The sequence below is a fragment of the Schistocerca gregaria genome, chromosome 4 (genome assembly GCF_023897955.1).
Source record: "Schistocerca gregaria isolate iqSchGreg1 chromosome 4, iqSchGreg1.2, whole genome shotgun sequence".
Classification (NCBI taxonomy): Eukaryota; Metazoa; Arthropoda; class Insecta; order Orthoptera; family Acrididae; genus Schistocerca; species Schistocerca gregaria.
In genome coordinates, this window is record NC_064923.1 from 668022754 (window position 1) to 668037332 (window position 14579).

A 14579-nucleotide genomic window follows, 5' to 3' on the forward strand; every position below is an offset into this window, starting at 1 on the left:
AAAACAATAGCCTCCCAACACTTGCAGCGCTTCCGTTTGGAGGGAGATGAGTTTCTGAAAAAAATTGTGACCGGGGACGAAACATGGGTGCATTTTTTTGAACCCGAATCAAAGAGGCAGTCAATGGAGTGGCGTCACACAAGCTCGCCGAGGAAGAAAAAATTCAAAACTGTGCGATCGGCAGGGAAAGTTATGGCAACAGTTTTCTGGGATACAGAGTGTGTGATTCTGGTTGATTTTTTGGAGCAGGGATGCACAATAAATTCTGTTCAATACGTCACAACCCTCAAAAAACTTAAAGCACGTCTTCAGCGAGTTCGCCCAACAAAATCAATGGCAGATGTTCTTCTTTTGCATGACAATGCACTACCACACACCAGTCGTCACACCTCTGACGAGATTGTCAAAATTGGATGGGAAGTTTTGCCTCATCCCCCATACAGCCCTGACCTGGCACCATCAGACTTCCATCTGTTCGGGCCACTAAAAGAAGCTCATCGTGGGATTCATTTTGAAGATGAGGAGGCCGTCAAAGCATCCGTGCGTCAATGGCTTAGGAAGCAGAGCTGTGATTTTTACCGTGCTGGGATACATGCCCTTGTTCAAAGATGGACCAAAACTGTAGAGATGGGCGGAGATTACATTGAAAAATGACAAAATGATCCTCAATGTTGTGGTTTTCAACCTATGTAATTGCATTTAAATTTCCTGACAATTAAATGTAGAAAAAAAATAGGAGGCATTACTTTTTGACTGACCCTCGTATATATCGTTGGATGTAGCTGTATTGCGTTGATATACTGGTGGATATTGTGTGGTATGACTCCTGTAGTTGATAATATAATTGGTATAATGTCAACTTCATCCTGATGCTACATGTCCTTGACTTCCGAGCCAGTTGGATGTATTTTTCAATTTTTCCTCCTGTTTTCTTCTGTATATTTGTTGTGTTGGGTATGGATATTTCGATTAGTTGTGTTAATTTCTTCTTTTTATTGGTGAGTATGATGTCAGGTTTGTTATGTGGTGCTGTTTTATCTGTTATAATGGTTCTGTTCCAGTATAATTTGTATTCATCATTCACCAGTACATTTTGTGGTGCATACTGTTATGTGGGAACGTTTTGTTTTATTAGTGTATGTTGTATGGCAAGTTGTTGATGTATTATTTTTGCTACATTGTCATGTCTTCTGGTGTATTCTGTATTCGCTGGTATTGTACATCCGCTTGTGATGTGATATACTGTTTCTATTGGTTGTTTGCAAAGTCTGCATTTATCTGTTGTGGTATTGGGATCTTTAATAATATGCTTGCTGTAATATCTGGTGTTTATTATTTGATCCTGTATTGCAATCATGAATCCTTCCGTCTCACTATATATATTGCCTTTTCTTGACCATGTGTTGGATCCATCTTGATCGATGTGTGGCTGTGTTATATGATACTGGTGCTTGCCATGTAGTGTTTTCTTTTTGCAATTTACTTTCTTTTTATGATCTTAAGGTTTGTAGAACTGGTTATGAAATTGCAATGGTGTAGCCGATGTATTTATATGAGTGATTGCTTTGTGTATTTTGCTAGTTTCTGCTCGTTCTATAAAGAATTTTCTTGAATTATCTACCTGTCCAATTATTATTATTATTATTAATTATTCGTGAAGGGCACAACCGACATTGAATTTTTCTAGCAGTTACATACGGGAGGTGTGATCAAAAACCAGACTTTTTTTATCCTGTTGATACACATGTTCCTGATGTATGTTTACATTTTCAACTGTTTTGAATATTTAGTTTACTGTTGACATTCGGAAAGATTATACGTGTTTTTGAGTCCTCAGCGATTTTTTATTTTCGTAAAAGAGGGATCCAAGAGTACGCATTAAATTTTTCTTGAAAAATGGAATAAAGTGCAGACCACATTCGGAAGTTTGACTGTGGCTTTCGGGGAAGAGTAAGACATTTCAGAGAGGATCGAAAAGACGATGAATATGACAGCCGCTCTGCAGGCCGTAGCACATCAACCACTGACGGCAATCTGGGAGTAGTAAGGAAAATGGTTCTGGAAAATCGCCGGATCACCATCATAGAGGTTGCTGATGATGTAGGCATATTCTTTGGCTCATGCTAAGCAATGTTTTCGGATGTTTTGGGCATAAAACATGTAGCAGCAAAGTTTGTTCCGAAACTGCTGAATTCCGATCGGATATACGGCTATGACGTCGCACCCAAGACCCAGTCGTCCCAATGGAAACTGTCTGAAGAGCCAAGACCGAAAAAAAAGTTCGACAAGTTCGATCGCATGTGAAGGTTCTTCTCACCGGTTTCATCTATTACAATGGGATAGCGCATCATGAGTTTCTGCCTTATGGTCGTACGGGCAATGAGGAAATTACGCGCCGTTTGCTTGAAATAATCTTAAGAAAAGATAAGAATTGTGGTAAAACCACTCGTGAAAATTGCATCCCCCTCACACCTCAGTGAGTGTTCGTGATATTTTGGCAAAGAACAAAACCGTTATGTTTCCTCAGCCACTGCATTCACTGCACATGGCACCCTGGGACTTCTTTTTATTCCCGAGGCTGAAGAGGACCATGAAAGGATGTCTTTTGCCACCATTGATGAGACAACAGAATCGCTGAAGGAGCTGAACACCACAATGAAACTTGAATTCCAGAAGTGTTTCGAGATTGGGAAAAGCGTTGGTATAAGTGTCGTATATTTAAGGGGTATTACATTGAAGGGGACAAAGTTGATGTGGATGAATAAATAAAGATTCTTTTAGAAAAACAAAAATTCTCATTTCTTTTTGATCACAACTCTTATTTATGGAATATTCCGTCGTTTCTTGGGGGAACACTCATACATTAAAAACTTGAATACACTGTATTACTGCTGAACATTAAATTAACACTGTCTTCAAGATTTAATTATATACATATTTCAGCAAAAAAGTCTCAGTAAACATTGGGTCGAAAATGCATACCTTAAGAGCTGCGAGCAATTTTTCATCTTCGATACTGTGAAGCAAATCTGTTCTGCTGAAAGCTTTTTGCTTTCCACAGTTTGGGAAATGGTAATGTGGACCAAAACAAGAAAAAAATGTTCAGTAAACATGTGCTCTAAAATGCATACCTTTAGGGGTCTGAGCACGTGCTCATCTTTACTACTTGGAAACACAACTCTTCTAATGAACAATTGCTCATAACTTTTAAGGTATGTATTTTAGAGCAAATGTTTACTGGACATTTTTTCTTATTTTGGTCCGTACTAGTACTTCCTAAAATATGGAAAGCAAAGAGCTTGCAGTAGAAGAGGTTTTCTTCACAGTATCGAAGATGAAAAATTGCTCGTATCTCTTAAGGTATGCATTTTCGAGCCTGTGTTTACTGAGACTTTTTTGCTTCTAGTATCGTGTACTTTCAACTGCATGTGTCTAAGGCAGCCATTAATTCTGATACACACTGTGTATATACAACTTTTTCCGCAACCGTGCTCATAGTATAGTTGTGTTTCTGAAGTGTGGCAGTCAAAGAAGGGTATGCACAGTTCAGTATAGAGTTTGTTGAGTAATAATGTTTATGGACGCACTAAATGGATAATGAGGGTCAAATATGGCAATCAGAGGTAGGAGGAGGACCAAAGTGGTTTCTAGGCCAAGTATCGGATAAGAGCAGGCAAGCATACACAATTCGTATTTTAGAGATTGGTATCTTCTAGTGCACCATTCCTTTTTTAGCAATTTCATTTGCCGATGTTGTGGTCTTCAAGCCGAAGACTTGCTTGAGGCAACTCTGCTGTGCAAGCCTCATCTCTGCGTAGCTATTGCAACCCATACCTATTTGAACCTGCTTACGGTAGTCAAACATGAGTCTCACTCCACACTTACCACCATGCCCATATTTTCGAATCATTAATGTCTCAGGATTTTATTTATTCACAATTATCCATTTTAACTAGCGTTTTTAACGCGTTGCGCTTTTTAATTTTCTCGCGGCTTCGTTGCTAGCGGCGGCAATATTGTGCTCTGTAAGAGATACCACAGGCAGGAGGGTAGCCTCCTCTGGCGCGTCAGTCTCTTTTTTATAAACGTAACTTTTGAGAACATTTCTCGTGAAGAAACAGCGGCCTGGTTAAATGTACTTTAAAAATGGATTAAAAACAGTCTCGACCGCAGTAAAACATTTACTGACAATGGTTACTGGCTTCGGTCAGAGTGCGACCATCTTCAGACCATTTATACCATGATGGCAGACCTACCATCATGGTGTAAATGGTATGAAGATAGTCAAATTACGACCGAAACCAGTAACCACTGTCAATAAATCTTTTATTGCGGTCGAGACTGCTTTTAATTCATTTCAAATTCTTTTTTTAAAGCTGTTTAGATCAAGTGGTCTACGACTTCAACTTTCGGAAATCTTGCAATTACACGTTTTGCACTAAAACGACTGTCCATTCTGCAACATTACTGGTGGTGCAATGATTGGCACAGTGAATTCATATCAATTACAGAAGTATTGAAATCGACGTCCAGCGATTGCGATTTAAGTTTCATTGTTTCGGTAAAAGGAATGCAGCTGTCCTTGAGTACACGTGTCGTGTCCAAGTTTGTGCTCCGTCTCTAATAACCTCGACGTTGACGGGACGTGAAACAGTAATCCCTCTCCCTTTGTCCATTTAGAAGGAGTTCCACAATTCAGGAATGTGTCGACAAGTATATAAATAAAAGTCTTCGACACACTAAACTGTCTCGCTGATACAGGATGTCATTCATTGTTCTGCAGATGGTTAACGCTGGACTCGAAATAATCGAAGCAGTTGCTGTTCTTTTGTGCCGCTAACACGGGTAGGCCAGAAAGGCATTACAGAAATTATTGTGCCGGAGCTGTTGTGTTGATAAGTGTGTTGTCTTGTCAGGGGCGGATCGAAGATTCACTTGTGGGAGCTGTGAGTGAGGGTCATGGTTTTCTACTGTTTCCTGCCCCCCCCCCCCCCCAAAAAAAAACTTTGAGAACTTTTGACATGCAGTTAGTTTAAGAACAATAACAGTGAAAAACACGCACAGCTTTGATACCACTGAGATTTATGCAAAGTAAAATAGAAGTGCGACTCACCATCATGTGTATTTCGCTTACAATTAGCACACCTGGAACCCAGGTCTGGTTATGCGAACGAGTAAGTGAGAGGATGCTCTTTCTCTTTCAGTTGTTTCGATCTGCGTTCGCGAAGCCAGTTTTTCTGTTGTTCTCGTCTTAGTGGACCTCTCCCTTCCTGTCTTCCCCCACTCAGCGTCCTGTGGTTTTCCGCTTCTACGTGTGGCGGATTTACTAACCGTGTTGGGTTTGTTCTCCATATCAGGTACGGTCAGGCTGCGAATGTTCGCCTTTATCTGACTAGAAAGTTACTGGTACCGGTTAGGCAGTAAGGCCATTCACGTGAGCGGGCTGTCACACAAACAACTGAAACGTATCCTGCATTAAATATTTATGATAGTTTAGATATCCTTTGTTATTTTCGAGATTCTTAGGCTTCATGCTATTCATTCTACGCAGGTTAGCTGTGAAATTTGGAAATCGTCACATCTAAAAATACAAACACTTCTAGTGAAAAGTGGTTTCTGCACAACCCTTCTCATGTGGGTATCCTCGCCCGGCTCCTTGTATCGTATGGTCGTCGTTTCGTTCCGGTTAGCTATACGCCTCCGACAAGTGCGGTCGACCCGGTTAAAACTGCGGGGCATTTGTTATTGCGACAGCTGTACTTTACGGTCCCCTGAACGGCTGCTACGGGTCGAGTGTTTGATCAAACGTCTCCAAAGCTTGCTCCGCTCATTCACACTTCCTCTCCACGGACCGGCGAGCTCCACACGCAGTGAATGATAAGCTTGTGGTGTCTGTGCCTCTACTAATGATCCTACGCAAAGCAAAATTCTTTAAGACGATCGCTATATAATCAATCCTAATTCAATTTCGGGTTATTTGACCGCTAGGCATATGTTTGTTATCAAATGCACTGTATTCTACAAAAAAAAAAGGAGCAGTATTGAACAACTTTAATTTTAAAGTCACCTTCATAGATTGCCACTGTCCTAGCTCTTAACATGCCACAGATGACAGCCAGTTTAATAATATAACAATAAAATATTGTGTTGGTGCATAAGTTCGTAGCATTTTTCCATAATTTTAATAAACACAACACTCATAACAGAGACTTTAGTCATCAATAATACAGTCTCCTTCACTATTTACAACAGTCTGCCTACAGTGAGGTAACTTTTCGATTCCGCTACTGTAGAAATCACGTGGTTTTGAGATGAGGATCTCGTCGAGCCATGTTTGGAGCGCATTTTCATCAAAGTAAGTTCATTGAAGGCTGTTCGATAGAGGGCGGAAAAGGTGGAAATCTTAGAGCGCAAGATCAGGTAAACATGGAGTGTGCTGAACGACTTCCCAACGTGACTCCTGTATAGTACTTATATCTAGCGGACTTCACGCAGTCTTTCTGATCGTTGTTCTTGGATTGCGTCTGCAAGACGTCTCAGTTGTTGACAGTAAATGTAAGTTCAAATGGTTCAAATGGTTCTGAGCACTATTGGACTTAACATCTATGATCATCAGTCCCCTAGAACTTAGAACTACTTAAACCTAACTAACCTAAGGACATCACACAACACCCACCCATCACGAGGCAGAGAAAATCCTTGACCCCGCCGGGAATCGAACCCGGGAACCCGGGCGTGGGAAGCGAGAACGCTACCGCACGACCACGAGATGCGGGCTAAATGTAAGTAGTAATGGTTACAATGGAAGCATTTCGTACTACCTCACACCGTAGCTGTTCCACCAGATGCATAACTATCTTTTGTGGACACGCGCAGGTCGCTGCAGCGGAAGTTGCTGCTTTGTTTTGGCTCAACCATTCCTCTCTTTTCCTTATGTTATCATAAAGACACCATTTGTCTTCACCAATACCTATATAGGGTAGGAATGGTCGATGTTGTTCACGAACCAATTGATGAGGAGCATTCAGAGATGCACATTTAGCCACCGTCTAATTTTTGTGATTTTAGCTTAAGGCATGCGGTATCCATATACCTGATTTATGAACATTCCCCGTTCCTGCAAATGTCGCACGGTGGTGGAATGATGACGGTGGATCACATTTACCAGTTCTCGAATACAGTTACATGGATCATTGTGCACTAATGCGTTTAAACGATCTTAATCGTACCCCGAAGTCTTCCCGAAAGTGCTCCTGAAAACGAGAAAACCATTTTCTTACCGTGCTCTGTCCAATGGCATTATCCCGCTATACGGCGCAAATGTCACTGGGTGCCTCTGCTGTTGTCACCTCTACACTGACCTCAAACAGAAGAATGTGTCGGAATTGTTCCGATTTCCCCACTTGACACCATTTTCCAGCATCCGCAGATCCACTAACTACCTCCAAATGTCAAAATGACAATATATAAACTCAAATAACAACAATGAACTACAGATAAAAAAAGTCAATCGATAAACAACCCCATTGCGACCAGAATATCAACAAGCAAAACAAAAATGAACTTATCCACCAAGCTAATCAGTAAAATGTTTAAATATAACAGTAATTTCTTTAGATAATTGCTTGGTACGTTGCTTAAACACAGCTTCCAAGAAAGTGCTTCTGAGAAATAAATAATTTGAAAAGCTCTCGTCCAGACAATTAAAAACTACTTATTTGATGTAATTCATTTAAGAAGCATAGCATAAAACTCTTATAACTTTCATTACGTCATAACACTCACCATTATCAGTCGTTCGTGCAGCACTGTAACTGTGAAATCTTACCTACAGACTAGGAGCATGCGAAATTAATGATGGGAAGACTGTTTCTTTCAAAACATTTCTGTTTGTATTCGGAAATATTGTTATTTTATCTTAGTGGATAACCTTTTCCTTTCTGCCTTGTCTCAGTGTCCTGCCTGTAATCGTCTAGAATACCCTCCCAATTTCATGATGTTTTATTATTTTCTGACACGTGGTTGAAAAAATTGTTAATTGGTATACGTAAAGATAATATGCTATGGAGTCCGGGTCTGGATGTAATTATTATGATAAAGATGGCTCACACTGTTATACTGCCCTACTCACAGATTTATTGTATCTACATCTACACCGAGCAGTGTGTGGCGGAGGGCACAATTTGCGCCAAAGTCATACTTACCCCTCCTTTCCACTAGCGGATCGCGCGAGGGAAAAACGACTGTCTGAACGCCTCGGTAAGCGCTGACAATGGTTGCTGAAGTCCACACTCACACATCCTTCATCAGATCTCTTCAAGGATATGACAAGACAATTTAATGAAAACAATAAGGGAATGAAGGAGACAAACAAATTTGCTGCTTAGTCACCACAAATCATCAGTTAACCTTGCAAACGTCACATTAACTAACAGCAATGAGAAAACTGTACAAACATTCCAAGACTTCTTTAAATGTTTGCATAGTTGAGGGGATAACTAGGGAACACAGGCAGTTGAATAAAGAAAGTAATACACTCCGGAAGTAATGCCGTGAGTCATGTATCAAACCAGACATGAAATCAGGGATGATGGTATTTCAATAGAAATGGTTACAACTTGAGGCAAACAAATACAAAAGGAATCTACAACATTGTTTTTCGAAATCTACAGGGAAGATGATTTCCTAGAAATGGAACAATGATGTAATTATTAGATTTCACTAGAAACTAGTCAGGCCTATAATTTTCTTTTATATAACCTGCCTTTCAGATTCGTCTCTGTGACATACGAGATATTTACTAAAATTATCACCAACCGTATGTAGCCTGTTATTCTATAACGGGCTTCCAGTCTCCTTAGGCACGTTATCCTTTACTTAACTCTGTTTCCAAGCGAGGTTTAGAATCTGATAAAGCACACTTTGCCAGCAATTGACAGACATGCAAAACTGCGTGAAGTGACCATAGAAATGAATGTGGGACGTACGACAAACGTATCCGTTGGGACAGCGCGGCGAAAATTGGCGTCAATGAGCTGTGGCAGCAGACGGCAGATACGAGTGCCAATGCTAACAGCACGACATGACCAGCAGCGCCTCTCCTGGCCACTTTCCCGTATCGTTTGGACCCTAGATGATTGGAAAACCGTGTCCTGGCCAGATGAATCCCGATTTCAGCAGATGTGTTAGGTTTCGCGTGTAGCACAATCTCACGAAGCCACGGACCCAGGTTGTCAACAAGGCAGTGTACAAGCTGCTGGTGGCTCCATAACGGCGTGAGCTGCGTTTACATAGAATGGACTGTGTGCTCCGTTATGTTCGGCTACTTGGTGACTATTTGAAACCATTCATAGTTTTGACGTTCCCAAACAACCATTGGATGACAATGCACCATGTCACCGCGCCACTGTTGTTCGCAGTTGGTCTGAAGAAGATTCTGGACAATTCGAGCGAATTATTTGGCCACCCAGATAGCCCGACATGAATCCATCTACATCTATATCTACTCTGCAAATCACATTTAAGTGCCTGGCAGAGGGTTCACAATTCTCTATTATTCCAATCTCGTATAGCGCGCTGAAAGAATGAACACCTATATCTTTCCGTACGAGCTCTGATTTCCCTTATTTTATGGTGGTGATCGTTCCGCCCTATGTAGGTCGGTGTCAACAAAATACATTCGCATTCAGAGGGGAAAGTTGGTGATTGGAATTTCGTGAGAAGATTCCGTCACAACGAAAAACGCCTTTCTTTTAATGATTTCCAGCCCAAATCCCGTATCATTTCTGTGATACTCTCTCATATATTTCCCGATAATACAAATCGTGCTGCATTTCTTTGAACATTTTCGATGTACTCCGTCAGTCCCACCTGGTAAGGATCCCACACCGTGCAGCAGTATTCTAAAAGAGGACGGACAAGCGTTGTGTAGCCAGTCTCCTTAGTAGGTCTGTTATATTTTCTAAGTGTCCTGCCAATAAAACGCAGCCTTTGGTTAGCCTTCCCGACAACATTTTCTATGCTTTCTTTCCATTGTAACCGAAGTTTAACGAGTTCCTTTCAGTACTCATGTGGAGGACCTCACACTTTTCGTTATTTAGGGTCAACTGCCACTTTTCGCACCATTCAGATATTTTTTTTTCTAAATCGTTTAGCAGTTTGTTTTGATCTTCTGATGTCTTTATAAGTCGATAAACGACAGCGTCATCTGCAAACAACCGAAGACGTCTGCTCAGAGTGTCTCCCAAATCGTTTATATAGATAAGGAACAGTTAAGGGGCTATAACACTACCTTGGGGAACGCCTGAAATCAATTCTGTTTTACTCAATGACTTTCCGTCAATTACTACGAACTGTGACCTCTCTGATAGGAAATCGCAAATCCAGTCACATAACTGAGACGATATTCCATAAGCACGCAATTTAACTACGATCTGCTTGTGTGGTACAGTGTCAAAAGCCTTCTGGAAATCCAGGAACACGGAATCGATCTGAAATCCCTTGTCAATAGCTCTCAGCACTTCATGCGAATAAAGAGCTAGTTGTGTTTCACAGGAACGGTGTTTTCTAAACCCATTTTGACTGTGTGTCAATAGGCCGTTTCCTTCGAGGTAATTCATAATATTGGAACACAATATACGTTCTAAAATCTTGCTGCATATCGACGTTAACGATATGGGCTGTAATTTAGTGGATTACTTCTACTACCTTTCTTGAATATTGGTGTGACCTGCGCAACTTTCCAGTCTTTGGGTACGGATCTTTCGTCGAGCGAACGGTTGTATATGATTGTTAAGTATGGAGCTCATGCATCAGCATACTCCGAAAGGAACCTAATTGGTATACAGTCTGGACCAGAAGACTTGCTTTTATTAAGTGATTTAAGTTGCTTCACAACTCCGAGGATATTTACTTCTACATTACTCATGTTGGCAGCTGTTCTTGATACGAATTCTGGAGTATTTACTTCGTCTTCTTTTGTGAAGGCATTTCGGAAGGTTGTGTGCAGTAAATCTGCTTTGGCACCACTGTCTTCGATAGTATCTCCATTATTATCGCGCAGAGAAGGCATTGATTGTTTCTTGTCTCTAACATACTTCACATACGACCAGAATCTCTTTGGATTTTCTGCCAGGTTTAGAGACAAAGTTTCGTTGTGGAAACTGTTATAAGCATCTCGCATTGAACTCCGCGCCAAGTTTCGAGCTTCTGTAAAGGTTCGCCAATCTTGGGGACTTTGCGTCTGTTTAAATTTGGCATGTTTGTTTCCTTGTTTCTGCAACAGTGTTATAACCCGTTTTGCGTACCAAGGAGGGTCAGCTGCGTCGTTTGTTAGTTTATTTGGTACAAACCTATCAATTGCTGAAGATACTATTTCTTTGAATTTAAGCCACATCCGGTATACACTTATATTATTAATTTGGAATGAGTGGAGAGTGTCTCTCAGGGAAGCGTCAAGTGAATTTTTATCTGCCTTTTATAATAGGTATATTTTTCGCTTATTTCTCGAGTATTTGGGGATCACAATATTCAATAAGCCACAGCTGCAAAATACTAACACGAATTCTTTACAGACGAATGGAGAAACAAGTAGAAGCCGACCTCGGGGAAGATCAGTTTGGATTCCGTAGAAATACTGGAACACGTGAGGCAATACTGACCTTACGACTTATCTTGGAAGAAAGATTAAGGAAAGGCAAACCTACTTTTCTAGCATTTGTAGACTTAGAGAAAGCTTTTGACAATGTTGATTGGAATACTCTCTTTGAAATTCTAAAGGTGGCAGGGGTAAATTACAGGGAACGAAAGGCTATTTACAATTTGTACAGAAACCAGATGGCAGTTATAAGAGTCGAGGGACATGAAAGGGAAGCAGTGGTTGAGAAGGGAGAGAGACAAGGTTGTAGCCTCTCCCCGATGTTACTCATTCTGTGTATTGAGCAAGCAGTAAAGGAAACAAAAGGAAAATTCGGAGTAGGTATTAAAATCCATGGAGAAGAAATAAAAACTTTGAGGTTCGCCGATGACACTATAATTCTGTCAGAGACAGCAAAGGACTTGGAAGAGCAGTTGAATGGAATGGACAGTGTCTTGAAAGGAGGATATAAGATGAACATGAACAAAAGCAAAACGAGGATAATGGAATGTAGTCGAATTAAGTCGGGTGATGCTGAGGGAATTAGATTAGGAAATGAAACACTTAAATTAGTAAAGGAGCTTTGCTATTTGGGGAGCAAAATAAGTGATGATGGTCGAAGTAGAGAGGATATCTAATGTAGACTGGCAATGGCAAAGAAAGCGTTTCTGAAGAAGAAAAATTTGTTAACATCGAGTGTAGATTTAAATGTAAGGAAGTCGTTTCTGAAGGTATTTGTATGGAGTGTCGTCATGTATGGAAGTGAAACGTGGACGATAAATGGTTTAGACAAGAAGAGAATAGAAGCTTTCGAAATGTGGTGCTACAGAAGAATGTTGAAGATTAGATGGGTAGATCACATAACTAATGAGGAGGTATTGAATAGAATTGGGGAGAAGAGGAGCTTGTGGCACAACTTGACTAGAAGAAGGGATCGGTTGGTAGGACATGTTCTGAGACATCGAGGGATCACCAATTTAGTACTGGAGGGCAGCGTGGAGGGTAAAAATCGTATAGGGAGACCAAGAGATGAATACATTAAACAGATTAAGAAGGATGTAGGCTGCAGTAGGTACTGGGAGATGAAGAAGCTTTCACAGGATAGAGTAGCGTGGAGAGCTGCATCAAACCAGTCTCTGGACTGAAGACCACAACAATAACAACAACAACATACAGGCTGCATGGGTCAATATTTCTGCAAGGGCTGCCAATGACTTGTTGGGTCCATGTCACGTTGAGATGCTCCACTACGCCGGGCACAAAGAGGTCCGGCACAATATTTGGAGGTATCTCGTGACTCACTGTATACCTTTCAGAGGAGCGAAGCCTCCGTACTTCTCGGAAAGTATGTGTAAACAAAGGCATGCGGAGCTTTCGGGTCGCCACTGTGCAGGGCCCGGATTAGACGTGCCCGTGGTGGCGGCAGGTGTTTCGCGGAAGAGCTTTCTCTCGCCAGGATTCCCCGCGTGGCCTGGTGGCCCCACGAGGCAGCCGAGCGCAGCGCAGCGCTCCCAAGGCCGCCCGCCGACGTCTGGGCCGTTGCGTCACATCCTGTGCCGTCCCTTCCCGTCCCGGCCCCTCCTGTCCTGTCCTGTCTGGCGGTCACTGCGTGGGCGTCGCGGTCCGGCGAGTCTTGCGGCAGCGCCCATGTGCGCCGTCCGCTGGTACCGGCGCCTCCCCGACGCCGAAGACGACGACAGCGACAACCTCTACCACGTACGTTACGTAGCGCGCTTCACGCACGAAACGCACACAGGGTGCTAGCCGGAGCAGCCGGCGGCTCCGTGTGTCGCCGTCAGCCAACAAAAAGCACTATTTTCCCATGCTGTCTGCGGCAAGAGGCAGTTTCTCTTTCCAAAGTGCTCGGAAAAGTTGGCCGCAAACCGCTGACTCGCACACCAAATAGAGATACGGTTTATTAACGCTAAGTTCTGTCTCGTGCATGGTTCAAATGTAGGCTTACCACCTTTTTTTTCTAAAATGTTTTCCATTCCATTGGCTGTCTGGTGCAGTAACCGTTTTCCAGAGTGCTTGGAAAAGTTGGCCGCAAACCGCTGACTCGCAAACCATATAGAGATAACGTTTATTAACGCCAAGTTCTGTCTCGTGCATGATTCAAATGTAGGCTTACCACTTTTTTTTTATGTAAAAGCTTTTCCATTCCATTGGCTGGCTGATTCAACAACCGTTTTCCAAACAACACTGTTTTTTATATATTTTTTGGATCCAACCAAAGACAATGATGCCAATTTTCCATCTCCATCTTAGGACACAGTTTTAAGATTACTTAAAAGTGTTAACGGTTTCTTTCTGTTGTTGTTCTGGTGGTGTTCTTCAGTCCGAAGACTGGTTTGACGCACCTCTCCATGCCTGCCGTACAGTACAGCTGCATGCCACCGGGAGAAATTACGGCTGTAGTTTGCCCTTGCTTTCAGCTGTTCGCAGTACCAGCACAGCAAGGCCATTTCGGTTGATTTTACAAGGCCAGATCAGTCAGTCATCTAAGCTGTTGCCCCTGCAACTACTGAACAGGCTGCTTTCCCTCTTCAGGAACCACACATTTGTCTGGCCTCTCAACAACACTCCCACAGATATCGTTACAGATATCGTTGCACTCACAGTACGGCTATCTGTATCGTTGAGGCACAAAAACCATCCCATCAACGGCAAGTTCCGCTGTTCATTGGGGAAGGGGGGGGGGGGGGGGAGGCTTGCGTACTTGCATAACAATTTACTGAAACATTAAACTTCATTTATTCAGTTGCATTTTTCATTAGACGTGACGTCACACCGCCAAAATTACTGTTAGTGTTATCAGCAGTATAACAGACCAACTATTCTTCACGTTTATATTTTTTGGCAAATTGCAAAAGATACTAAGTCAAAATTTAAACAATTTCACCTGACACTTTCTAAAAATTTAGAAGTTTAGCTTGAACTCCCT

General features: G+C 41.9%; 1 protein-coding gene across 2 annotated transcripts in view; it reads left to right on the forward strand.

The window, feature by feature from the left end:
* LOC126268185 (uncharacterized) overlaps positions 1–14579 on the forward strand; it is a 294060-nt gene that overhangs the window by 99687 nt on the left and 179794 nt on the right. The window contains exon 1 of one of the 2 annotated variants that reach the window (XM_049973791.1): positions 13221–13351. The exons of the other annotated variant lie outside the window; for it this stretch is intronic. Coding sequence (XP_049829748.1) covers positions 13283–13351 — 69 coding nt within the window. The 5' untranslated portion in view covers positions 13221–13282. Of the gene's footprint in view, positions 1–13220; positions 13352–14579 lie in introns of those variants that run through there. 2 annotated transcript variants of the gene reach the window in all.